The sequence below is a fragment of the Notolepis coatsorum genome (genome assembly GCF_963971535.1).
Source record: "Notolepis coatsorum genome assembly, chromosome: 2".
NCBI lineage: Eukaryota > Metazoa > Chordata > Actinopteri > Aulopiformes > Paralepididae > Notolepis > Notolepis coatsorum.
This window is the reverse complement of record NC_140166.1, coordinates 26,780,995-26,808,753: the sequence shown is the minus strand read 5'-3', so window position 1 is coordinate 26,808,753 and position 27,759 is coordinate 26,780,995. Positions and strand designations below refer to the sequence as shown.

Sequence of the window (27,759 nt, the reverse complement as noted above, 5' to 3'; positions counted from 1 at the left end):
AGAAGAACCAAGAACATTTGTTATAGCTCCTTTTTTCTTCTTTAATGTAATTGTTTTCCACCTTCACATTTGGGGCCGGTGTGTAGGAGCTATTTGATGGTTTTTGTGCTTAGTTTGTAGTTTGTTAAGTTCATCACTGGGTGGCAGCACGGAGCACTGGGTGGCAGCACAGAGCGCATAGGTTTTGAATAAAGGCACAGGTGTATGCTATGTCAATCAAGGTATCTAGGTATGGGTGACGGAGAGATCTCACGGTTTTTACCGCATGAACACACGCACGTAGCCTCGCTCGTTTTCAGTATTATCAACAGCATTATGCAGACATTATTGTTTTGGCTCATCACATGTATTAAGTTGAATACTTCAATTAAATGGGAACTTCACCCAACGGCAGGTGACACGGACTCGACATTGTGTTTTTTCTAATCGCGCGTCAAAGACGAGGAATCCCCGCACCCAACCGAGCGTCTATCAGAACATCAAGATAGCCGCTACAATAATAATGCATAATAATATAATAATAATGCAGGACCTGTTGCGGAGGTCTTTATTCAGCATGCAACGACACTCAATGTTTTAGTGGTACACACAGCGGTTAGTTTTTTTTTTTTAGCACACACACCGGAACACACACGCATGCATTGTCTCTTTAGAATCGCCGATGCGATTCGTCTCTTTCTATTCACGTCTATTTCTTTCACTATTTGGGCACTTTTACAGTCTATGAGTCTATGGAGTCTATGGAACACCTCTGTAATATATATATATTTTTTATTCATTGTTTTGTATTTCTAATCAAGTCCTCAAAAACAGCATTTTTCTACCTCAAGATCTCGAGCTGTTTTGAGCCTGGGCTCCTAAACCACTGCGCGTTCTGGTTCACCTGAACATTAACATGCAGCGGTGTCTTTATGACATCACATATAGGCACATTTTCAGATGACTCAGTTCAGTGAGGGTGAATATTGTGAGAGGAGAATTGGAAGAATGCGCCAATATGAGAATTTTGAGACATAGATCATATTAATATAAGTTCACATAGCTAGGAAACAATGCTAAACACTCAAAAAGGCCATTTATAAGATAGTTCCCCTTTAACAGACCTTATACTAAAAACAAATTATGATGAATTTAATTTTAATTATTGATGAATAATATTATGAATAGGTATGTTATTTTGTTTTGGCTGAATATAATGCCTTTGCCTTTTTTTTTTTTTTTTTTTTTAATTTTTTTTTTTACTTTATTTTTTTACTTTTTTTTTTATTATTCAACAAACATGACCATGTTCACGTCTTAAACTCATACTGAGGTTTTAGTTTTGGTTTTAAATTGCATATCATCATTTATTTATTTATTGTCACACAGAGCAGAAGAATTTTGCCAAAACAAACCAATAGTATCCAGCATCAGAACGGCAGACCAGCCACACTCTCAGACCCAAACGCATTTCCTTTGATTTAATTATACATCAAATGATTTATGTCAAGAATTGCAATGCCTCGCTTGAATGAAGTTAACTTTTCACATGGATAACGTCAACATTTAGATTTTTTTTGATCGGATCGGGAAAGATCGGTATCGGTAGATACTCAAAATTACATGATCGGGATCGGATCGGGAGCAAAAAAATGTGATCGGGACATCCCTAACCATACCTAACCCTGTTGCGTGTGACGTTACCAATAGAAGCCTCGCTTTCAGTGCTTTGTGGGCAGCGCTACTGCACGCTCACACAGACACACACAACAGATGAGGAAGTGGACAGATCCGACCAGCATTGCTGGCTCCTCACAATGCAAACGCGAAAATGTACATTACAGATGAACTGCAGAGAAAACGTCCAATTTATCATCCCAGTCGAGACTAATTGGAAGCGGAGTGCAACGCGTGCAAAGCTTGACCATATGTTTGTGTCTAATAAAGGTGCTGGCGATCTCAAAGCTCACATGGACACAGCAAAACATTACAAACAAAGCAGTGCGAGGCGAGAGTTTGATGGCAAAGTTGACCGAATTGATTGAAGGATGCAGCTATACAGAGAGAGAAAGAAAATCATTTAAAACTATTTTGATGCTTCAAAATTATGTTTTGGTTTGATAAGATGCTTATGATACAATCATTCTAAGGATTATGTGTGTAATAAATTAGTTTAGTACACTAATTGCAACAAATCTGAAACTGCATAGTGCACTTTTAAATTAGTATCTTTGTGAGGTTACTGTTTTATAATTTACATTACATTGAAAAGATAGATATATTTTTTAAAGCTGGATTTTCTAATACAGAAGAGGTATTATTTAGAACATTACATCATATTTTTCTTGTTAATTATTTTGTCCAGTAAGACTTGAAAATATATATTATTTTGTCATAGGTTGATTTAGTTATTTTCTTGCGATTTGTCAGATAGATTACTTTAGGCATAATACAGCATGTTGAGTAACTTTGGTTATAGAGAGATATTATTTTGTTATATAAAAGAATATAAACAATAATTTTATATCCATACAGAGGAGGTATACTTTAAATATATTATAATGATAAGGCATCTTTGAGTAAACTTTGATTAAGTATCTTGAGGCTGAAGGCAGAGTGTCCTCTTTAAAAAAAATCACAATATGGTCACCCTTGAAGTCGCATTATAATTCACTTAATAAAATAATGACGAGTCAGCCTCCTAAAAAGACAAAAGTTAGTGACACGACTCACACCGCCGCCGCCAACCCAGCCAAAGTAAGGACTATGCTCTGTATCATCAATCAATGGTAAAATAAATATTTGATTACGGAATATAATATGCCTTTTTGTATTATTTCTCTGTGTATCAGCAAAATGTATATATTTTTATGTTAGACATTAAGGGAAATTAAGATTCTCAGATTTTTTACAAACCGCCGCTTATCAACTAACCGGTTAATCGGCAGGTGACGTATGTTGCTCAGTAGTTGCTGATGTCTGCTCAGGAGGGTTGAGTGTTTGCTCAGACCGAAAAAAAATTAGAGGGAACATTGCATGGCATGGTTGATTGATTTGTATTTAGTACAAACAAAGAGCATGTAGTACATGGGACATTCTACCAGAAACGTACATTTCCACTTTTTTTTTTTTTTTTTTTTGATATTTTTTGCACAAATCTCTCCAATATTCAACACATATCTTTCCACATCACAATATGCAACGTCCAAGATTTGCCTTTTTCTTTTTTTGTAAGAACATACAAAACATGTAAAAGACTCATACAAATACATTAAAAACTGACATGGAAATTTAAAAAAGACTTACGAAAAAAAATACTATACATTGTGCATATATATCCCTGATGCACATACTTTACATGTAGACCGATCTACCTGCGAGCAGGTATGTGCTGCATCTTCTATCGGGATGCCATCCTTCTCCATATTGCATGTGAGAGAATGCGTCTCAGATATATGTAGGTGTGCATGAGAGCATGCATGCATGTGTGTCTCAGATATATGTACGTGGGTACGTGTATCACGTAAGTATGTGTGCATGCCTCATACGTGTGTGTGTGTGTGCATCTTTCTGGTGTGTGACTGTACTCCTACCTCTTGTGTGTGTCTTGTATCCATGTGTGCCTCTGCCCCCTATGTGAGTGTGTATCTCAGGTATGTATATGTATGTGCGTCTCAGCTGCGTATGTGTGTGTCCCCTATGTATGTGTATATCCCCCATATGTGTAAGTGAGAGCCTATGCTTCAACTATGTGTATATGTACGTGTGTGTATGCCTATTTCCTATAAATGAGTATGTGCATGTATGTGTGCCCCTGGCATGTATATATCAGCCTTGTGCATATGAGTGTGTGTAAATCTATTATGTACACATACGAATATGTGTATCCTAGATACGTGTATGCGGCTAAACATGCGCATATGAGAGTGTGATAGAGACGGTGGCCATTCCATAGATACACCATCCGGACATAAAATCTATGCATATACATACATAATACAATATGTACATTTCCACTTCTAATAATCTTGGGGGAAAACATATCTTATTCTTTAATCTGAACATTGAGTCACATGGAGGACATTTTAAATAAACACATACCATGCCACCTCAGCATGTTTTTATACTTTATACTAATACACATAACGTAATAAAATATATTTTACACATAATTTCACCCATAAATGTCAGGTCCTGTCAAAAATGTTTCCTAATGAATTTATTTTATTTATATGAATTTATTTATATATAGATACAAATAGCATTTTATTATTCATCACATGTCCCTGATTGTATCTAACATGGTTTTGTAATTCCTATAAGAAATATAAGCAACTTTTGGTCAACTGTAGTGGATGGTAAGCACGAAATAACCGCCAGGTTAAATTTTTTTAATAAAAATACCTTTACAAACACGTAATGGTGGATATATACCACCACCTTCATTTACACAATTAAGGAGATTAATTCATTAATATTTTCTCAAAATAGTAATTTTTTTATATCATAATGTCCTGTGTGACAGGACTGATGGTGTTGTGTCATGACTGACTTTATGGATTTAGTTGATGCAGACAAATGTTTTGTGTTCTTTAATAAAATTTTGGAAATCATTCCTATTTAACATTTTTATTATGATTGAGGTGTGGCTGGGTAGCGCAGTGGACTAAGCACTCGCCTACCACCGCAGAGACTGGTCAGTCGTCCCTACTACCTTGCCAACAGTCTCTAAATTCAGCAGACTTCTCCAGCTAAACAAATGGCTCTCAACTGCTTGTGTGCTACACCAGGGGTTCCCAAACTTTTCAGGCCGCGACCCCCAAATAACGGTGTCAGAGAGCCGCGACCCCCACTATTATAGGAGGTAAAAAAATTATAATAATAAAAAATAATATATATATATTTTTTTAATAAATGGAAATGTATGGTTGAAACATGCAAACGTTAAAACGCACACACACTAATAAGCATTGGAGGCTTTTAACCAGGGCCGGACTGGGGAAATCATTCAGGCCGGGAAATATAGTGCAAAATATAGACCCAGTCAGGCCACTTTTTAAGCAGGGGGTCTGGGGGTCCCCCACCAGGAAATTTTTTGTTACAAAGGCTTCATTTCCTGCATTCTGGTGCAGGCATTTTTTTATTTGTACCCTTTAAATGCCAGTGTTTGTGATGGCATCACAAATTATTGTTAAAAAACAGGCTAGCATTATGTATGATTAGCAACAACACAGATTTTTATGGATTTTCATTTTTTTTGTAATTGATAAAAAATACAATCTTTTATTCAACTTCAGCCCTGATCATAACACCACATATTCATTTTATAATTCTAACCCTTTAAATGCCAGTGTGTGTGATGGCATATATTTGCAATATATCAAATGCAAAGTAGATTTTTCTGGGGGGGATTATTACAGGCTAGCATGTGTCAATGATTAGCAGTTTTTTGTAAGGGTCCCGCCTCCACCAATCACATGCGGCTCCCTTTGTGTGTGTGTGAGAGCAAGAGAGAGAGAGAGAGAGATAGTTCTCCAACTTGTGTGAGTTGCAGTGATCTCCTGGTTGTTCCCCACCTAGGTTATCTAACTATTGCGCTGGTGCAACTAGAAAAACTGGCCTGGCCTGCTTCTAAGTTCAGTGGCCTGACTGCATAATTTTTTTATTATTTTTTTGGATATATATATATATATTTTTTTTTAAATCATTTCCTGTATTGACCCTATACCCACAGCATTTTTAAAGCGAATATTCAAGAGTATTGCAAGTCATAAATATTATAAATACATCGCTTCTGACAGGTATTTTCCCAGACGCATTCAAAACAGCTGTCGTAAGACCCTTACTAAAGAAACACAAACTAGACACTAATGTACTAACCAACTATATGTAGCAGGGTGGATTATCCCTGCTTCGTGGGAACGGGTGTGCACAGTCACTGGGTAGCGAGACACAGTAGAACTCTGGCTAGCTGCACCTCCGTCTTTGGGTCCGGAGCGTCAACTGGAGGCTGGCAGTGGGAGTGGATGGGGCCCGGGATTTACGAACCTGGTCCGGTACTCTGGTCTTCCTCTCCCTTCCAGAGCGGTCAGCAGTACTCCCCAACACGCTCTCACTTCCCCCAATTACTCCTCTAGCACCCTCCCACACCTAGTGACTGGATTGTAAATAAATAACTTGGTTCCCCCCCGCAAGCAGTACCCTCCCTCGTTAACACTAGAGACCTTACAGTAGGAAAGGGAAGGTTGAATAGGAAGGGGTTAATAGTATATATGTTACCCGCATCAAAAAGGGTTAGGATTAGGCTCAGTAAAAGACACACACACGTGCTCCCATTCAGTTTGTTATTATTGCACCATTGTTATCGTTACACAATAGTTACAGTCTGGTATTCATGTAATTACGCCCTAGGCACCAAGTGCTCTCGCTGTAAACAGACTAAGTGCTGTCCACGTCTGGGCTAGACACAGTACCAATACCTTCCCTAAGGGTTTACATATACTGCTCTAGTACTCCCAAATATGGGGGGAGAAGGGAGGACATGGGGAAGGAATAGAAGGGTTCACTGAATGGGAATTTACTATAATTAAACATACACGTTATTACACTTAAATAAAATGAAAAGAAATCAAAAGGGTGGGCCCACAATTACCAACCACAAGTCCTATCTTAATGCCGGCATATATTGTTTGGGGTTCCCCTTTATGAACGGTAGTAGCAACGTTAACTTCGCCCGCAGGCTGCACCACACTGTATACTGTATAATAGCTCTGGAGCATCAATGCCCATTTGTACTCATCCAAAATGGCGGCCTCGCCGCGCCACTGTCGTCCGGAAGGCAAGATGGCGTTGAACGCTCTCGGCAAGGATACCAGCAGGCGGAGCTGGAGCAGAGAGGCAGTGCTGGCTGAGAGCGTGTGCTGGGCGATGACGACCTTTGTTGATCGGGGCGAACTCCTGTGTGCTGCAGGCAGCCAGGTGCAGATCTGGTCGCCGGCAGCCGGAGCAGACTGGTTGCAGGCAGCCGGAGCAGACTGGTTGTAGGTCCACGCGCGTATCTGGGATTGCACTCTATACCGCCACACTGCTACTGTAACCCGACTACTATGAACTTCAGTCCCGTGACTCAGTCTCTCTTACTCACGTTATATCACGGGTACTCCTATGATAACCCGTCGTTGCTCCGGCGGGGCTCTCTGGTGGTTCTTTCACGGGACTATTCCACAGCACCTCCCGTTTTAGCTGCGTCCGCTCACAGCAACATCCCAAGCAGAAGAGGCTCGCCTTCCGTCTTTCGCCTCCATATATTTCCTCCCATCTCTCTCCGACACTCTCTGCCTGCCACCGCCCCCTGCTGGTCCCGCCTACTAGTCACACAGGGGAAAGGATGGTGAATATGGTCCAGCAATACTGTGTATAATCCATATTCCAGCCGATAGAAGAAAGAGACGCTTGCGTCATTGTTCGTGCGAATATCAATGAAACTAATTAGAATGTCTTGGTGCAGAAAGGGGAGATAAAAAGGCAAGTCAGCACATCTGAATAATAGACATATTTCAGATTGCTACATATAGGCCAATATCCAACCTCCCATTCATCAGTAAGATACTTGAAAAAATTGTCTCAATACAAATAAACTCCTTTCTCAAAGAAAACAACATCATGGAGGAATTTCAATCAGGCTTCAGAACGCACCATAGCACTGAAACTGCTCTTACAAAAACAATTAGTGACCTCAGAATAAACTCTGATGCAAACAAAGTCTCGATTCTCATCCTATTAGATCTAAGCACAGCGTTTGACACGATCGACCATGATATCCTAATAAATCGTCTAGAAAAGTTAGTTGGTCTTTCTGACTATGTATTAAACTGTTCAGAACATACTGTATATCAAAGGGAGAAAATATTATGTCAGGCTTGGAGATCATTCTTCTGAGAAACATGATGACACCTACTTCGGAGTTCCACAGGGGAGCTGCCTTGGTCCATTATTATTCTCACTATACATGCTGCCACTCGGAGACATCATTAGAAAGCACAATGTATGTTTCCATAGTTATGCAGATGACACACAATTGTACATCTCCGCTGAACCAAATGATCACACAGCTATAAACTCCATTTCCGCCTGTCTCTTAGCAATAAACAAATGGATGACGAACAACTTCCTAAAATTAAATGAGGGCAAAACTGAAATCCTACTAGTCTGTCCTATAACAAAAAGAGAAACGTTACAGAGCAATATGGGGCAACTTACTTCTTGGATGAATGAATGAATGAATGAATGAATGAAAACTTTATTTAACAGATTGCAGAATGGGTACAATACAGTACGGCTCAATACACACAATTGTTAAGGGGATGCAGACCTGAAAAAGACGTTTGTCTTGTTTCCATCAGGGTCCCCCTGTTTCCATCAGGGTCCCCGAAGTTACAAGTCTTGGTGTTATAATAGACTCAGACCTATGTTTTAAATCACACATCAACAAGGTGACAAAAACATAATTTTTCCACCTTAGAAACATAGCACAGGGACCTGGGCTTGAACTATGACCTCTGCCAGTGGGTCTTGGACTTCCTGACTGGCAGACCCCAGGTGGTGAGAGCAGGCAACTGCACCTCCTCATCCATCACCCTCAACATAGGGGCCCCCCAGGGCTGTGTTCTGAGTCCCCTCCTCTACTCCCTGTACACACACGACTGTGTGGCTCAGCGGAGTAGCAATACAATCATCAAATTTGCTGACGACACAGTGGTGGTGGGCCTGATCTCTGCCAACGACGAGAGGGCCTACCTGGAAGAGGTCAAGGTCCTGGCGGGATGGTGCCAGGAAAACAGCCTCTCCCTGAACGTCAGCAAAACAAAGGAGATGATTGTGGACTTCAGGAGGTCGGGGGTCAAGGACTACAGCCCCCTCAGCATCGACGGGGCACCGGTTGAGAGAGTCAACAGCTTTAAGTACCTCGGAGCCTACATATCCGAGGACTTGACATGGACCACACACATTGACAGTGTTGTGAAGAAGGCACGACAACGCCTCTACTTCCTCAGGCGCCTAAGGAAGTTCCAAGTCAGTCAGAAGATCCTTAAGAACTTCTACTCATGTACAATAGAGAGCATCTTGACCGGCAACATCATCTCCTGGTTTGGGAATAGCACTGCACAAGACCGAAGCAGACTACAAAGAGTGACACGTTCAGCCGAACGCACAATTGGAGGGGGGCTCCCCACCCTCCAGAACATTTACAACAAGCGTTGCAAGGGCAAGGCTAAGAGAATCATTAAAGACTCCAGTCACCCGAACAACTGCCTCTTTGAACTGCTGCGGTCAGGCAAGCGATACCGGAGTCTCAAGGCGAGCACAGAAAGACTCAGAAGAAGCTTCTATCCCCAGGCCATCAGGCTGCTAAACGAACAATGAATGAACACTACACAACAACAACCACCAAACGCACATAGCACACACATCCACACGCACACACTCACTTTAAACAAACACACTGTAGCACCCACTCCACACACTTTATAGCACACACCCACTTTAAACAAACACACTGTAGCACCCACTCCCCACACTTTATATTTATTGATGAAGGATTGCACTACAACTCGTACACCTTACTGTAAATTGTACCTAAATTGTACCTCATCCCATTTCTGCTTTGCACTAGATAGTACTGTACATTAGTACACTGCATAGTATTGTATATTATATGGTAACTCAGAACATTGTACATATGTCTATACCGAACACTGTGACCTCATTTTCTTCTTCTAAATTACATGCTATACTATGTTATTTGATACTATCTTGTCTAGCACAGTCTCTGGAGCGTAACAGTAAGAAGCATTTTGTATGAAAGTATTCTGTACTTCTGTATGACAACTATTAAAGAAACTTGAACTTGAAACTAGCTAAGGTACGGCCGTTTACAAAACAAAAATACGCTGAAAAACTGATCCATGCCTTTATCTCAAGCCGACTTGACTACTGTAATGCACTCCTCACTGGCCTCCCAAAAAAAACACAGAACGACTCCAACTCATTCACAACTTGGCAGCTAGGCTACTAACTAGAACCAAGAGGAGAGACCACATCAGTCCTGTATTAGCTAACCTACACTGGCCTCCGGTAACATCTAGAATTGATTTCAAGGTCCTCCTCCTTATACAAAGCACTAAATGGAACAGGACCAAGCTACATTGCAAACTCTCTAGTCAACTATGTGCCTCCTAGAACATTGCGATCATCTACTACTGGTCTATTGTATTGAAGGTTCCGAGCCACAGTCTAAGGAAAATCGGGGATGCAGCCTTTGCAAACTATGCACCAAAGTTATGGAACACACTACCTATGGACATTAGGGAAGCTATATCTCTTAATATTTTCAAAAATAAGCTAAAAACGTACCTCTTCACCATAGCCTTCTAATACACTCCGCTGTACTGTAGCACTATTTTACTCTATTCGATTGCATAATTTTACTATCTATTCTATTCTACTATTCTATTATTGCACTGTATTATTTTACTCTGTCTATTGCATTTTATTACAGGTTCAAAACTGTCAGGTTTTTATTGAACTGTTGAACAGTAATCCAGAACTATTTTATTGCACTGTAAAATATATATATATTTTTATCTATTCTACAATTTTATTGCACTGCACTATTGCACTATTTTACTCTGTCTATTTTATCTTGCTACTTTTATTATTGTCTATTTAAAACTGAATCAAACTATAAACTAGGTGGCCTGTTGGGATGTTAGATCCTAATGTGAAAAACTGTGATTTTATATGTCTGCACTTTATGTGCTCATTTTATCTTATGTCTTGTTTCTGCCGTGAAGCACTTTGAGCTGCAGTTTCTGTATGAAAGGTGCTATACAAATAAAGTTTATTATTATTATTATTATTATTATTATTATTATTATTATTATTATTATTATTATTATTATTATTATTATTATTATTACTAACACAATTGGCAGTGTTAGCAGGTGGGAAGCCGTTGGGGTATGTGTCCTGGTCGTTACGGCCGAACAAAGAGGTCAAATGTGTCAGTACCTCAGAACAGACAGACACAGGAGACAGATGTATACATTTATAAACCAGATTTAATAAAAAAGGAATACAGGGGGAATAAACAAACCTATACTAATGGGACCTAAGTGGGGGGAGTGTGTGGATGCCAGTGTAATGGGGAAGCCTGTGGGTATGTCCACAGTCACGGAAACAGGTGTGTTGACGAGTGACTGTGGCAGTGCGGGCTGGTAAATTAAACTCACTTCCCCATAACAGGGTTAACAGACGCATAGGTACGGTAGTTAGGAGTGAATTCACTTCTTAGTGTAGCGGCCTGTGTCGTCGCCCGCGGACGCGAGAGCCCCCTGTTCGACTCCCCCTCGGGACATTCTCATTTAACATCAAACACAACGCAGACCCAGTATGATCCGTCACAGTGGTGCCCAGTGACCCGGATGTCCTGAGGGGCGTGAGTTTAGGGAGGTGAGTGTAACGGGGAAGCCCGTGGGTATGTCCACAGTCACGGAAACAGGTGTGTTGACGAGTGACTGTGGCAGTGCGGGCTGGTAAATTAAACTCACTTCCCCATAACAGGGTTAACAGACGCATAGGTACGGTAGTTAGGAGTGAATTCACTTCTTAGTGCAGCGGCCTGTGTCGTCGCCCGCGAACGCGGGAGCCCCCTGTTCGACTCCCCCTCGGGACATTCTCATTTAACATCAAACACAACGCAGACCAGTATAATCCGTCACACCAGCAGCGAAAATGTGAATGAGGTGTGTAAGACAGTTTAACGTATGTGTATGGATGCGTGTCTAGCGTGTAAAACTAATGTGGTGTAATATGTAGATGTGCAGGGCTGTTGTTCGTTTGCGTGTACTAACCAGTCCAGTAACAGAGGGAGGGGGATTTATCCAGGTATAGTTTGTCCTTCCGTGAGGAACAGGGGAGAAGTCCAGAGATGCAAGTGGGAGAGAGAGAGTGCGCGGGGAGCGACACAGTGATTGCCAGGGGTGGGGGTGCTTGAAGGAGAGAGGAGTAGACAATGCCGGTTAGAAAAACAAAAGAACAAAACACTGGGAAAACAAAGTAACGAAGCCGCCAAGCCGGGTAGTCTACAATACGATAGAATAATGCTACGACTTGAATATCTTTTAGGTAACGTAAGACTAACCACAAGTGATCAGTACGAACAAGCACTGATAGACGGGCTGTCAGGCTTCTTATGGAGCAGGTGTCTCTGTCTCCGCGTGCGCCCAGCTGTTTCCGATGGTGTCTGATTAGGCTTGACGAGTTGTGACGAGGTGGGAGTCGCAACACAGGGAGGGGATCTGGGGGAAATAGGGAGGTGTAGTGGTTACGTCATTGCTGTTTCCGGCCGGTCCACCTCGCTTAAAATTGCAACGTATTTCCCCATTGCCCATTTCTAAATTGTCTCGTTTAAAACAAATAAATCATGAACATTTGCATGGTGTACCTTTCTGTGTATTCATCCACAATCTATAGCTCAACATGAAAATATTCACAATTAATCGTCAAATAATTACGTAAAATTTAATTTCAACCAAAAATGCTTAACAATAATGTTAGTGATAGAAGGGAACTCATTTTGTGCAAAAATTAAAAGCTTGCCAATGTTCACGAGGCAGAATTGTTACAATAGCCGATTATCCATTTTCCCAATGATACAGTAAATGCCTAAACGGGTGGACCTCGCGGGCGGTCCAAAGTGACATCAGACTACCCTATAGCGTGAATCTTCGCATGCATTACGTTTCCCCAGTGAAACTCTTCGCTGTCAGGTGAAAAGAAGCGGCTGCTAGGGGGAGCTCCCGTAGCTCACCGCATATCTCTGCGCTATTTCTGCGTCGGGGAAAACCGTGCTCGTCACGGATCTGGGGGACACGAGTTCGATTCCCGGACCCGCCGTAATTTCTCAGAATGTCTTCCCCTGCTCTACATCCCATTTCAACCTGTTTCTGTCGGTCATGCTTGACCAGAAAAGCGATAAACGCTAAAAAGAAAAGTAAAAAAAAAAAAAAAAAGAAGCGGCTGGCATGTGGTAGTTCTACACCCTCCCCAGGCCGACAGTGGGGCAATGTGCGCAACGACCAGGAAGGGAATTGGCATAATGAAAATACAGAAAAGCCCAAACATATATAGAACAAATTTATAAAATAAAAAATCTTCATGGTTGATACACATTTGTTGTTAGAACATTGCTAATCAGATACAATTTAGATTCAGGAGTTCAGTAAAGGACTTGGCTTTCTCTGGCCAGGCAGGAGAATGATCAAGCACCCCCCGATTCTGTGAGTTTGCCTCTTAAGCTTTCAGGGAAAAGGGGTGGGGGAGGGACGACCATGGTGAGGTGTGTAAGGGGGAGAGGAAAGGGAGGATGGGATGGCAACCGTTTGTTTAGATTCAGAATAACAGTGAAAACATGTTGTCCCTGATGTTTCAATATGCTCCTAAAAATATAGCGATAATAGGCTGAACGAAAATATTTTAAGGAAATATTAAAATTGAAAAAATGAATCAAATGCACAGAGAAGACAATGTGGTATCTGACTGTCCCAGGCCCTGTCATCTACAGAATCATAACAACCAATCAGATTGGTTTGGCCTGACAAATGGTGTTCCCGGGGCCACATCTGAAAACTATGTTTTCTTTAATTTTTTTTTAAGAAATGGAAAACCTTTATTAGCGAAAAGCCGTCTGTCTTGAAAAGTGATACAGAGCTTCTAAGCTGCCTCATTTCTCTGAAATTGCCTACCGCACCTTTAAAAACAGCTCAATGAAATGATACAAAAGGGGTCTGTTAATCATTGATTTTTTTGTGTGTGCATGTATGGGTGTGTGCATGTACATATGTATGGGTGTGTGCAGAAGCAGCTGTTTGTACTAACAAACAGTGTTGCGTTCCTCATATCTGTAATGTTTGTGGTGCAACAATAATGAAGAGATGGTTGTTTTGTATCAGAGCGTTTACTCGGTGTAGTTCCAGGTCACATTACACAACACAACTGCCAACCGTCAAACCCTCTCGCCACCTAGGCGACTGCCTGTGACGTGATGACGTCACTGCGTAGTACAGTAGTTTGGATTACTACATTACTAATTTTTTTTAAGAAGACAAACTGTCAAATAGTTGGTATTACAACTTAGTGTCAAACGAAATTTAGGAATAATGCTGCATAATAAACATGTATAAATAACATTATACATTATACATCTTTGCACTACAGAACGGGTGTGCGTCAGTATTCAAACATAACATGCATAAATTAACCATGAAACATTTCTGAAGGATACTTGTGAGGTTGAACAGTCTCTTTAAAAATGACTCATTCACAGTCCTTCAGTCATAGTCAAGGACAGGGCCGGACTGGGGAAATAATTCATACCGGGAGATATAGCGCAAAATATAGCCCCAGTCAGGCCACTTTTTAAGCGGGGGGTCTGGGGGTCCCCCACTAGGATTTTTTTTGTTACAAAGACTTAATTTCCTGCATTCTGGTGAATTTTTGTGCATGTGAATCACAAACTAATGAGCCAACAATTGCTTAGTACAATGTACTGTTATGGACCTCAAATAAAACTGTTGTGGCACTAGCAATGCTACTCTCTCCACCTTCAAAAAGAAAAAAGCATATATGTTTGTTTAAAAAATAATAATAAAAAAATAAAATACAAAAAAAAGCAAGAGCACAACATACTTTTCTATTTACTATTATAATACAGTTAACCACTCTCTCCTGTAAGGGCCTTTCTTTTTCTTTGTTTTATCCTTCTCCTCTCCACCCTTTCTCTTTCTTCCACTGTCCATCTTGACATCAACGTTAATTGACTTTCGCTCTACTGTATCTCTCCCGAGTCCCTCACTACCTGGCTCATTGCCTGGCTGTTATAATGCCGTCTGCCATTCCATTCGCCGCCTCCGCTGTCAATCAGTTGTATCGCCTGGTCCCGCCTCCACCAATCACAAGCGGCAGCACGGCTCCATTGTGTGTGTGTGATCTGCGTGAGAGAGAGTCAGATAGTTCTCCAACTCTGACGCAGACAGTGAAATCCTGGTTGTTCCCCACCCATCTAGGTTATCTAACTATCGCGCCGCGCCGCCGCCACAACTAGAAACAATGGCCTGACAAAAAAATAAATAAAAAAATAATAATAAAAAAAATATATATATATTTTTTTTTATCTGTGCAGGCCAGGCCACCGGGAGTTTTCCCGGTGCTCCCGATGGCCAGTCCGGGCCTGGTCAAGGAGGTAAGCTGGAGGCTGTCTCTGCTGCCTGACTGGATATCTGGGCGGCGGCGGTGCTGGTTCAGCATCTTCATTGTCGTCCGGATCAGGATCCATGTAGCAGCAGATGTTGCTGTGCCTCGGGATGGATCTTTTTGAAGAATGAACTGTTCCTCGTTGTGGCATAGCCATGCCGTCCAGCAGTCACCATGGAGCCTTTCACGCTTGTGACTGTGAGTGGTTCTTTTCTGTAGGGTGGTATGAGTTTGTTCTGCCTCGGCTGACGACGGAGCACAGTGTCACCTGGCACAATGTTTTGTGTAGCATGTCGTCGGTTGTCAGAACAAGCTTTCATTTTAGACTTCACCTCAGTGTCTCTCTTGCGCACCTCGCTGTCAGTAGGAATGGTGATACGACAGGCGGATGGTATCTTGGTGTTCATTGGTCTCTGGAACATCAGTTCTGCTGGTGATCTTCCTGTCATGCAGTGGGGTGTAGATCTGTACTCACGGAGGAAGATGTTCAACTGCTGCTTCCATGGCAGACCTTGCATTAGGGCTATCCGGATGATCTTGCCAAGAGTATGCATAAATCTTTCAGCGGTGGTGTTAGCCTGCGGCCACAAAGGTGTTATTTTCCTGTGATGGAATCCCATGTAACTGGCAAACTGGGAAAACTGTGAGCCGTTAAACGGATGTCCATTGTCTGTCCGGACGACTCGGGGTATCCCAAACAGGGAGAAGACACTGTCCATGCTGGGTATCACCACATTGGCGGATGTAGAACGGATGATGTTCACTACAGGGTAGCGTGTGTAGTCGTCTACGATCACCAGCAGGTATTCTCCGGACGGGAGGGGACCGTAGAAATCTGCACTCACAGAATGCCACAACGCTTCTGGTAGCTCTGACATCTTGAGTGGTTCCGTTCTTGTGATTGGAGTTGTAGCCTGACACGCTAGGCAGTTCCGACTGAGGGCTTCAGCCTGTTGATCAATGTTCGGAAACCACACCCTCTCTCGGAGGAGGGCTTTGGTCTTTGCAATGCCTTGATGGCTTTCATGTGCAAGTTCCAGGACTCTCTGCTGTAGGGACAGGGGCATGACGATCCTGCTTCCCCGGAGTATAATGTCCTCACTCGCTGAGAGTGTGAGTTCCGTGCTGACATGTCTATACTGCCGTAGTGCATGAGCATTTGGCATTTTATCTGTCACTCTGTGCCACGTGTCGTTCTTAATGTGGGCACTGACTTGTTGTAGCGTGTTGTCCATTAATGTCTCTGTTTTTATCTCTTCCAGCGTCATCGCCTTGGGTGTGGCGAACAGAGATATGAAGTTGACATATTCCTCTGCAACTTTCGAGGCTCTTGTGTTCGTGGATGTTTGTATGGGGATCGGATGGCGTGACATGTAATCCGCTGGATTGTCCACTCCCTTTTTGTATACGATTCGAAAGTCATAGGGCTGGAGGTGGCTTGGACCTTGGGTTGTTCCAAATCATTTCTAGCGGCTTGTGATCAGTCACTAGGGTAAATGGATGTCCGTAGAGATATAGATGGAAATGCTCACAACTCCACACAATCGCTAGACCTTCTCGTTCTGTCTTGTGAGTATCTCCTCTCAACGTCAGTGAGCGCGCGGCTGGCATATGCTATGACGCGTTTCTCTCCCTCTTTTCCTTGAGAGAGGATGGCACCCAAACCAAACGGGCTGGCGTCCACGACCAGTTCAGTGTCCTTTTTCGGGTCAAAGTATGACATGGTGGTGTTGCTTGTGAGACTCTCCTTGAGAGTTTGTAGTGCTTTTGACTGTTCTTCACCCCAGCGCCAGGGCACTTCTTTCTTTGTTAGCTCTCTGAGGGGTGCAGTGATGGTAGAGAAATCCTGTATAAATCTTGAACAGTAATTTGCCATTCCAAGGAGGCTCCTGATCTCCGCAGGGTCCTTGGCTTCAGTGCCCTGATGTATCGCTGTCACTTTCCGGGGGTCTGCTGAGATGCCGTCTGTGGAAAAGAAAAAACCAAAAGACTCGAGTCGTTCTTTGTTGTACTCACACTTATCACGGTTGAGTGTGAGACCACATTCCTTCAGTCTGGCGAACACTGCTGTCAGAGCATCGTCATGGGCCTTCTGGGTTGCACCATATACTATGATGTCATCGCTGAGATTTTTGACACCGGGGATGCCATGCAGGGATTGACATATGGCATTCTGAAAAACCTCAGCAGCAGATGAGATACCAAAACTCAGTCTCTTGTATCTTCTCAGACCCAGGTGTGTGGTGAAGGTAGTGATATACCGACTGTCAGGATGTAACTCTAGCTGATGGTATCCTTTATTGAGGTCCAGTTTTGAGAAGAATCTCGCACCGTTGAGCTCATGGATCACGTCGTCCATTGTGGGTGTGAGATGACGTTCTCTCTGTACTGCCACGTTTGCTTGCCGCATGTCGACACAAATCCTGACCTTATCGGGAGCCTTAGGCTTCGGAGGGGTCACAATGGGCGCCACCCAGGGCGTTGGTCCGGTCACCTGTTCGATGATGTCGTCATCCTCCAGCCTTTTTAATTCTTCCTCAACCTTCTGTCGAACGTGAAAAGGCACTCTCCTGTGTGGTTGACACGTTGGCTGTATGTCAGGGTTTATGTGTAACTTCACCTGAAAATCCTTTAGTTTTCCAATGCCGGTGAACAGCTCTGGGTAGCTGTCAATCAGTTAATCTGCCACGCTGCGGGTGGCGAGGTTGACACTGTTAATTATTTTAATAAGCCCAAGCTTACTAGCTGTGTCATAACTCAGGAGCGAATGTCCATTTCCTTTCAGCACGTAGAATGTTGCTTCCGTGTTTCTGTCCTTCGCCTGGACACTGCACTCGAAGACACCTGTGATGGGCAGAGCGTTGTCTGACCCATAAGAGAAGATCTTGATCTTTGCTGCTCTCATTGTTGGTTTTGGCTCGAGTGTGTTAGACACGGTTTCACTTATTATGTTAACTTCATGCATTGTCTGCTGTTGTTCATGCAGCCTCTGCATATGATATTTTACCTTCCCTTCTCACCTGTTGAACCACCACCTCTCGTTTCATCACCTCACAACCCCAATACGCTACAGTACACTATGCTTCTCACCACAATTACAACACTTCTGCCCCACTCCCTGTCCACATTTCCCATACTCATGCTCCCCACTACATCTAGCACATCTCTGCTTCTTCCTACATGACTTGGCTATATGCCCGAACTCTTGGCATTTGTAGCACCTCAGTGGTTTCGGCACAAACTCCCTAACCCTATATACCATATACCCTATAAATATCTATTTTGGACTAACCTCATCTTCAAATTGGATTACAACAGTCTCTGTCTCCTTCTTCTCTGCCCCTCTTTTCATAATTTCTGCGTTTTTAACTTTCCCATTACGTTTGTCACTCTTTAAATCTCCCACCAGCTTCTCCATACTAACCATGATTGGAATTCCAGTTATTACCCCCTTGCACCCACCATCCCTCTTCTCCCCTACTCTCACTACTCTATATATTAACTTTGCCAATGCTCCTCATTTCCCTTGCCTTATCTACCTGCTCTAAACGTACACACCCTATAATCAGGGGTGTAAAGTACTTGAGTAATTGTACTTTGTTACAATACTTAAGTACTGTTTTGGGGGATTTGTACTTTACTCAAGTATTATTAGGTTTGTATACTTTGTACTTTTACTCCATTACATTTCAGAGAAAAAAAAACATACTTTTTACTCCTTACATTTAAAATGCAGACCTACAAAGTACAAATCTTACAGGTCCAACGATTTTAATTAGTATATTTGAATTGTTTATCTGGCCGAACTAACGTTAACGTTATTAATCCTGCGACCGCAGGTTAACAGCCAATCAAATCCCCATCAATGGAAAATGAATTCGCCCATACCCATGCTGATTGGACCTTGTGCAAGACTAGAAAGCGGGGATCTTTGATTAAACACCTGCTATCAGAAGAATAGACAGTCAGATCCGCATTATGCTGTGGTTAATATTGTGATATTATTCACGGTATACCAAGAATTATGTCTTTAATATTGTGATATTATTCAGGGTACTCCAGTATTCTGTCTTTAATATTGTGATATTATTCAGGGTACTCCAGTATTCTGTCTTTAATATTGTGATACTATTCAGGGTACTCCAGTTTTCTGTCTTTAATATTGTGATATTATTCAGGATAATCCAGTATGCTGTGGTTAATATTGTGATATCATTCAGGATACACCATTCTGTTTTTAATATTGTGATATTATTCATGCTGTGATGTGAATGCTGTCCATGTTAGTTTACCTTCAATGGAGAAGTGCATTAAATAATTTTAATGCAAAAAAAGTGTCCTCTGTTCTGTTCTTTCATTTCAGCATTGTCTATCGCAGAACACATTCCATTGTGGGCAGAGTGTATGCTTGGTTTCATTCCAGCCTTGCCTAAACACCAGCTGATGATTTCACTAATTGGCTCACCTCTTCAACTAACTCACCTGGTGCAATGTGTAGTTAAAATGAAAACTTGGCCCACGATGGAATGAGTTTGAGACCCCTGGTCTATCCCTTTAAAAAAAAATTACTTTTACTTTTTAGTATTTAAAAGTAGGACTTTTTGACTTTTACTCAAGTGTGTTTTTAGCCAGATACTTTGACTTTTACTTCAGTCAGATTTTGAGACAGTACCCATACTTTCACTTAAGTATAATTTCTGGGTACTTTTTACACCCCTGCCTATAATCAAGTTTCCATCCCCCAACACTTTTGCGTACCTTACCTCTCCTAACTGCTCTCTTATGAATTTTGTCAGCTTTAACGGCTCTATTTTTCGAACTTCCCCTTCTCCCTCAAATCTCACCACTATATTCAACACTTCTGTAAAATCCTTTCCTCTACCCTCACCGTCTGACCCACTTAAGCTACCTTCCCTCTCTTTCTTCCTCTTATGCCCCTTCCCCCCACTTTCCCTGCTCTTTTTCTCCACCTTTTCCCACCCTTCTCCCTCGTTTTCCTCTCCTGCTCTACACTTCATGTCGCTATCCGTCTCCTCTCCTTTGTCTTGGCCGTTCCCATCCCTTTCGGAGTCGCACTCGCTCACACTGCCCGCCCTGGCTCCCGACATCGAATCCCGGGGGGAATAAGGGCATATACCATACTGCCAGTGGGGCATTGGACCCTGGCTGGGTCCTACTACAGCCCAAAAACAAGCTCTTTGTAAGACACTTCCTCATTCGCGTCCTGTAGCTCATCCACACCAACCTCCTATCCTACACCCCACAGAGGCTTTACCAGGCCTCCACCACAAGATAGCTCTGTTATGACTCACTATGATAAGGTGGCCACCAGTGTTGTAGTACTCAAGTCCGAGTCCTGTTCCTTGTACCTGGCTAACTGAGTTAGCGGGATAATTTTCAGGATAACTTGACTTAAGCTAGACCTGTCGGTTCCCCGACGCGCGATTGTCTAAATCACTATAGTTTCAAGTTCAAGTTTCTTTAATAGTTGTCATACAGAAGTACAGAATACTTTTATACAAAATGCTTCTTACTGTTACGCTCCAGAGACTGTGCAAGACAAGATAAGTATGAAATAAAATAACATAGTATAGCATGTAAATTAGAAGTAAAAAAATTAGGTCACAGTGTTCAGTATAGACATATGTGCAATGTTCGATGCAGAATAGACGTAACTGAGTTACCATATAATATACAATACTATGCAGTGTACTAATATACAATACTATATAGTGCAAGGCAGAAATGGGATGAGGTGCAATTTAGGTACAATTTACAGTAGGTGTACGAGTTGTAGTGCAAATCCTTTATCAATAAATATAAAGTGTGTTTGTGTGATCTAAAGTGTGGAGAGTGGGTGCTGCAGTGTGTTGTTTGTTTAGGTGAGTGTGTGCGTGTGGGTGTGTGTGCTGTGTGCATTTGATGGTTGTTGCATAGTGTTTATTGTTCATTTAGCAGCCTGATGGCCTGGGGATAGAAGCTTCTTCTGAGTCTTTCTGTGCTTAAGACTCCGGTATCGCTTGCCTGACCGCAGCAGTTCAAAGAGGCAGTTGTTCGGGTGGCTGGAGTCCTTGATGATTCTCTTAGCCTTCCCCCTGCACCGCTTGTTGTAAATGTTCTGGAGGGTGGGAAGCCCCCCTCCAATTGTGCGTTCGGCTGAACGTGTCACTCTTTGTAGTCTGCTACGGTCTTGTGCAGTGCTATTCCCAAACCAGGAGGTGATGTTGCCAGTCAGGATGCTCTCTATTGTACATGAGTAGAAGTTCCTAAGGATCTTCTGACTGACTTGGAACTTCCTTAGGCGCCTGAGGAAGTAGAGGCGTTGTCGTGCCTTCTTCACAACACTGTCAAGGTGTGTGGTCTATGTCAAGTCCTCGGATATGTGGGCTCCGAGGTACTTGAAACTGTTCACTCTCTCAACCGGTGCCCCGTCGATGCTGAGGGGGCTGTAGTCCTTGACCCCCGACCTCCTGAAGTCCACAATCATCTCTTTTGTTTTGCTGACGTTCAGGGAGAGGCAGTTCTCCTGACACACTGTGACAGATTCTCTACCTCTTCCAGGTAGGCCCTCTCGTCGTTGGCAGAGATCAGGCCCACCACTACTGTGTCATCAGCAAATTTGATGATTGTGTTGTTGTTCCGCTGTGCCACGCAGTCATGTGTGTACAGGGAGTAGAGGAGGGGGCTCAGAACACAGCCCTGGGGGGCCCCTATGTTGAGCGTGATGGATGAGGAGGTGCAGTTGCCTGCTCTTACCACCTGGGGTCTGCCCGTCAGGAAGTCCAAGACCCACTGGCAGAGGTCATAGTTCAAGCCCAGGTCCCTGAGCTTGGCTATGAGTTTGGAGGGGACTATGGTATTGAATGCTGAGCTCTTGTCCAGGTGTGATGCTGCTGTGTGCAGCACATGGGCTATGGCGTCCTCCGTGGACCTGTTGGGGCGATATGCAAATTGCAGGGGGTCCAGGTTGATGGGGAGGGAGGAACAGATGTAGCCCTTCACTAGCTTCTCAAAGCACTTCATGGCTATGGAGGTGAGGGCTACAGGGCGGTAGTCGTTGAGGCAAGCGGGCGTAGATTTTTTGGGTACAGGGATGATGGTGGACTTCTTCAGACAGGTGGGGATGACAGCCTGTTCCAAGGACAGGTTGAAGATGTCAGTGAATACCGGGGCCAGTTGGTCGGCACAGACTTTTAGGACGCGGCCGGGGATGCCGTCCGGTCCTGCTGCCTTCCTGATATTCACTTTTTTAAAGGTCCGCCTCACCTCATGCTCTGTTACCCTGAACACTGAGTCTCCGTCAGCAGACCCCCCCCCCCCCCCATTGCCGTGGTTTGTAGGCTGGTGTTGTTATTCACAGCCTCAAACCTCGCATAGAAGGAATTGAGATCATTTGCTAAGGAGATGTCACTGTTCAGTTTGAGGGAGGTGCCTTTGTAGTCTGTCATTGTTCTGAGGCCCTGCCACATACCTCTAGAGTCAGCCTGTTCAAACTGAAGTTCAACTTTATCCCTGTAACGCCGTTTTGCCTCTATTACTCTATTACAGATCAAAAAGTTTTAACCTGCTCCAGCGCAGGGTTTAGTTCAGTTAGCTGTATAACCTGCATGGCATTGGCCACGCCCTCGCAAATAAATGCCAGCTCCCTTCCTGAAAGAATCCTCACAGTCTAGATCCCATTATACCATTTTGAATTATGTTTTTGTGCTTCGTTTTTCTAGAGGGGGCTTTTGAAATGTAAAATAATAGACCTAAAATGCTGATAATAAATCATATTCAGCCTATGGATTTATTTTGTCCTAAATAATGCACGTCATAGTTATACGTATACGGCTCTCGCGAGTCGCGACACACACAATGTGGTTATTTTAATAACGGATTATTGCAAATGTGAATCCCGCAAGGATATTTTTAATGAATGAAACCGGGTGTTTGGCTCTGATTCGTTTCATATTCTCGGCTGTGGATGTATTTGCTTAACAGAGCGCCCGGATTGTGTTTCATTCAAGCATACATTGAAGCGTCTATGCGTGGATTGTGGATGTGAATTACGACTAATTTGAATATGTGGATTGTTGAATCGTATCACTGTCACTCACGTTATTGTGATATTGTAACTGGGATTAAAATGTCTGAGGAGGAGATGCGCTGTTTGACGGATTTGATGACGTGGACGTGATTTGAGAAAATTAATGAGCAATTAATAATAATAATAATACATCTATTTTATATAGCGCTTTTCCAGGTGCTCAAAGATGCTTAATTGCAAGCTTTTAACGTTTTGATGAATGAATTTGAGAAAATGCATTTATCTGTTCAAGCACTGTTATCTGATGATGAACAAGAGGGTGATTAACATGACTGGTGTCACTGGTATAAACCAAAGGTTAATCAATTCAATGCATGTATGGATGATGTCCGAAACCTGATTAATAGTGAAACCGTATAGCCTCCTGTTTTTATCTACTTATTCTGAAAGAGTTGAACTCATTCGATTATTCATTCCATTAAGCCTACTGCCAGCAGGCACATTTAAAGACATATAATCTGATTGATTGGGGTAATGAGGGACTTAAAATTAGCCTATAGATTATGCATTTAACTTGTCGGCGAGGCTATTGAGCCGTACTGTATTGTACCCATTCTACAATCATAATAAAGTTTTCATCAATCAATCAATCAATGCCGTTAGAAAATCAGGATTTCTGCGATCGACACCTGCTGTCTTTTCAGGTGAGGCGGCCGCGCGCAATTATCCTGAGTATCAAGTCTGGTTCGAATGAACGAGACTGAATCAGCGTTCGAGGAACAGGGAAAGCCTGGATTCAAACATCGGGTTAATTGAATCTGGATAATGGGACTTTTGATTGACTTAGTTTAACCAGGTACGGGGAATAGGGCCCAGTGGACTGATTTTCTGGACTCGTGACTGGACTTGGACTTGAGCACTCATGACTCGGACTTGGACTCGAGCATTGACTGCATTCGGACTCAGAAGGTGGAGACGAGGACTCTGACTTAATTGATAAATTGTTATTTTCTTTAATAATCTTTTTGTAATAGGCTCTAATCATTTGGCATAAGATATTGATGCCTAGTGCATTTGTTTAGCTATTGTGCCACAAAATAAATAAACTCCCATTGAAAATCCCATTGTCACCCCCTCCACCCACGTTCGCAACCTATAGGTATCATTCTCGACCCCACCCTTTCCTTCCTCCTGCATTTAAACCAGATCACAAAAAACGACTTCTTCCACCTCAGGAACATTGCCCGTCTACGCCCCTCACTATCCTTCTCTGCTGCCAAAACACTGACCCATGCACTTATCACTTCCCGACTGGACTACTGCAACAGCATTCTGTGTGGCACATCCACCAAAATCCTCAACAAACTACAATACGTCCAAAACTCTGCAGCTCGCATGCTCACCTCCACCCGCTGCTCCGACCACATCACCACCATCCTCCACGATCTCCACTGGCTCCCCATCATGTACAGGATTCAGTAAAAAATTCTACTCATCACCTTCAAAGCCCTCAACAACCTGGCCCCCTACTAACTCTCTGACCTCCTTCTCCACCACACGCCTACCCGCTGCCTCAGGTCCGCAGACGCTAACCTCCTCCAACCCATCAGGACTAAGCTCCGGACCTGGGGCGACAGGGCCTTCACTGCAGCTGCCCCCACCCTCTGGAACGCCCTGCCCAACCATATCTGTCATGCAGACACCCTCTCATCATTTAAAAAAGCCCTTAAAAGCCACCTTTTTACCCTTGCCTTCAAGCCTTGAACTCCTTCCTCTCTCACCTTTTATATAATTTTTTATTTAAAAAAATTATTGTATTGTGCAATAATACTAAATAATAAAATAGACATAGTAAACGGGTAATAAAATAGGCATAAAATAGGCATGATAAAATAGACATGCTAAAGTTCTGAGATAATGCAATACAATGTTAGCTACGAATTAAGGCACTGACTGGGTCCTATGTACACTACTATACAATATACAGTTTTTACTCTATATCCTTATGCTATACTTGCTATTTCTAAACTATACTATACAAGAAGGAAAGGAGGATACAGGGGGGAGGGATGACCAGGTGAGAGGAGAGGACAGGAGGATACAGGGGGTATGGATGACCAGGTGAGAGGAGAGGAAAGGAGGATACAGGGGGGAGGGATGGCCAGGTGAGAGGAGAGGAAAGGAGGATACAGGGGGGGAGGATGACCAGGTGAAGTGAGAGGAAAGGAGGATACAGGGGGAGGGATGACCAGGTGAGAGGAGAGGAAAGGAGGATACAGGGGGATGGATGACCAGGTGAGGGGAGAGGAAAGGAGGATACAGGGGGGAGGGAGGAAAAGGCTTTGAAAGGACATTCCATGTGAATGACTCCTTATATTTGAAATGGAATTATAATCAAGTAACTACTTTATTGGGGTGTTCAAATATTTACTAATGAGGGAGTTGTGTAATTTCAGGAGGAAAGGCATGCGGTTAATGATTAAGAGGTGTTCATACTCTTTGTTTGATCTCCTTCTACTTCCACTAGGAGCTGCCCAGTCCAACCACAGTCTGACACTGTTGACCACTAAGAGCTTCCCAGTACAACCACAGTCTGGCACTGTTGACCACTAGGAGCTGCCCAGTAAAACCAGAGTCTTGACACTGTTGACCACTAGGAGCTGCCCAGTACAACCACAGTCTGACACTGTTGACCACTAGGGGCTGCCCAGTACAACCAGAGTCTGGCACTGGTGACCACTAGGAGCTGCCCAGTACAACCACAGTCTGACACTGTTGACCACTAGGGGCTGCCGAGTACAACCACAGCCTGACACAGTTGACCACTATGAGCCCAGTGCCTTTCAGGCCATAAACCTGCTTGATTCTGCACCACGTATTACAGTATACTGAGTGGAGGTTATGAACTGGAGACCAAGTATGTGTGCATTTGCAGTCTTTTACAAGCCCTTCCCAGCCATCGCATGTCTCAGGAACTGTGGTCACAAGCAGTCTTTTTGGCTTGATCAATCCAATAAATCCTGACACCAAACTGAGTGTGTTTAGGCGCAGCAGAGCGACGATAGCATCACGCTTTATCCATCTTCCTAAATGGGCAGGATTGGAAAGCTACTGAGGCCGGGCCGGCCCCTCTCCTGGCTCCTGCTCAGCTCCGTCCTGGTTACCACGCTGCTTTGGATGGTCTTGATGCTCGTCCATTCAGACACGGGTTTAGATCCCGGCTTCGGTTTTAGTTCCAGCAAGCTGGAGTATGGTGAGTCTGACAGGAGACCTGAGGACGAGGCGGATTGTTCTGCTATCCTGCGAGGAGACGGTGAGGCTGTGGAGAGGGCCAAGGTGCTGTCCATCACCAAGGCCTTCCTGAAGAGGGTCAAGACACCTGACCAGGATTATGTCAACGCCACGCAGGACTGCAGGTGTGGTATTGTTACCTTACAGCTTTCAGTTACAGTTTCACACTGGCCTGAACATCTGACCTGAACGTAAAGACATCTGCATCCGAATCTGTCTAAAACCCATTATAATAATAATAATAATAATAATAATAATAATAATAATAATAATAATAATAATACATCTTATTTATGTTTTTTATTACCCAAGCCATTCAAAAGACCCAATCTGCCCAGCTACTGGCTTTACATAATAATTTATTGAATTAAAAATATTCTCAGCAGGGACGATATGAGACAGTAAAACATGAACAGTTTAGTGGACGGGGCAGGAGATGCCCGTGTGTTTTAAGGAGAGGACAAGCAGCACGTGTTTACATGGTTAGGTTAAGATTCTTTAGCGGTACTACTATCTAAACTACATTACCAAAAGTAATTATAGACTATCTACAGGAAAACAGTGAGTCCAGATGAAATGTTGTACAGTGGTGACATTCGCTTGTGAAACAGTCACAGTGGTGACATTAGCTTGTGAAACAGTCACAGTGGTGACATTAGCTTGTGAAACAGAATGATGCAATTATTATTATGCAGCACCTGTCAGTGTTGTAGTACTCAAGTCCGAGTCCTGGACTCAGTACATATTTCCCAAACATAACCTTTATAATTCCCTTGGAGATACTTAGCTCCGACACTTTAATGATTAATGGGGAATTGTATTTCAACACTCTATTTAATGTGCCCCGAGACACGGCATTAGGGCTGCAACTAATGACTAATTTGGTAGTCGACTAATCTGTCGATTATTTTTTCGATTAGTCGACTAATCGAAAACCAATTATGTTTTTTTTTAAAGTGGCTTCTCAGCTCTGGTCCAGCTGAAGACAGAGCAGAGGAACAGATTGGACATTGAGCATGACCTCAGAGTTGCTTGTCTACCATCACCCCAGACTTTGAGACTCTTGTCAGGACCAAACAACAACATCATAACATGATGATCCCATAGCAAATTAAAATAATGACTCATGAAACATTTGAATTTGGATC

At 43.0% G+C, this 27,759-nt stretch overlaps 1 protein-coding gene across 1 annotated transcript in view; it reads left to right on the top strand.

Annotated features, from left to right (window-relative positions):
- Window positions 1-27,759, top strand: part of LOC311223991 (beta-1,3-galactosyl-O-glycosyl-glycoprotein beta-1,6-N-acetylglucosaminyltransferase-like) — a 70,433-nt gene that overhangs the window by 13,150 nt on the left and 29,524 nt on the right. Inside the window, exon 2 of the mRNA XM_084308779.1 lies at window positions 25,848-26,736. Within this exon, the coding sequence (XP_084164905.1) occupies window positions 26,411-26,736 (326 nt within the window). The 5' untranslated portion in view covers window positions 25,848-26,410. The remainder of the gene's footprint in view (window positions 1-25,847; window positions 26,737-27,759) is intronic.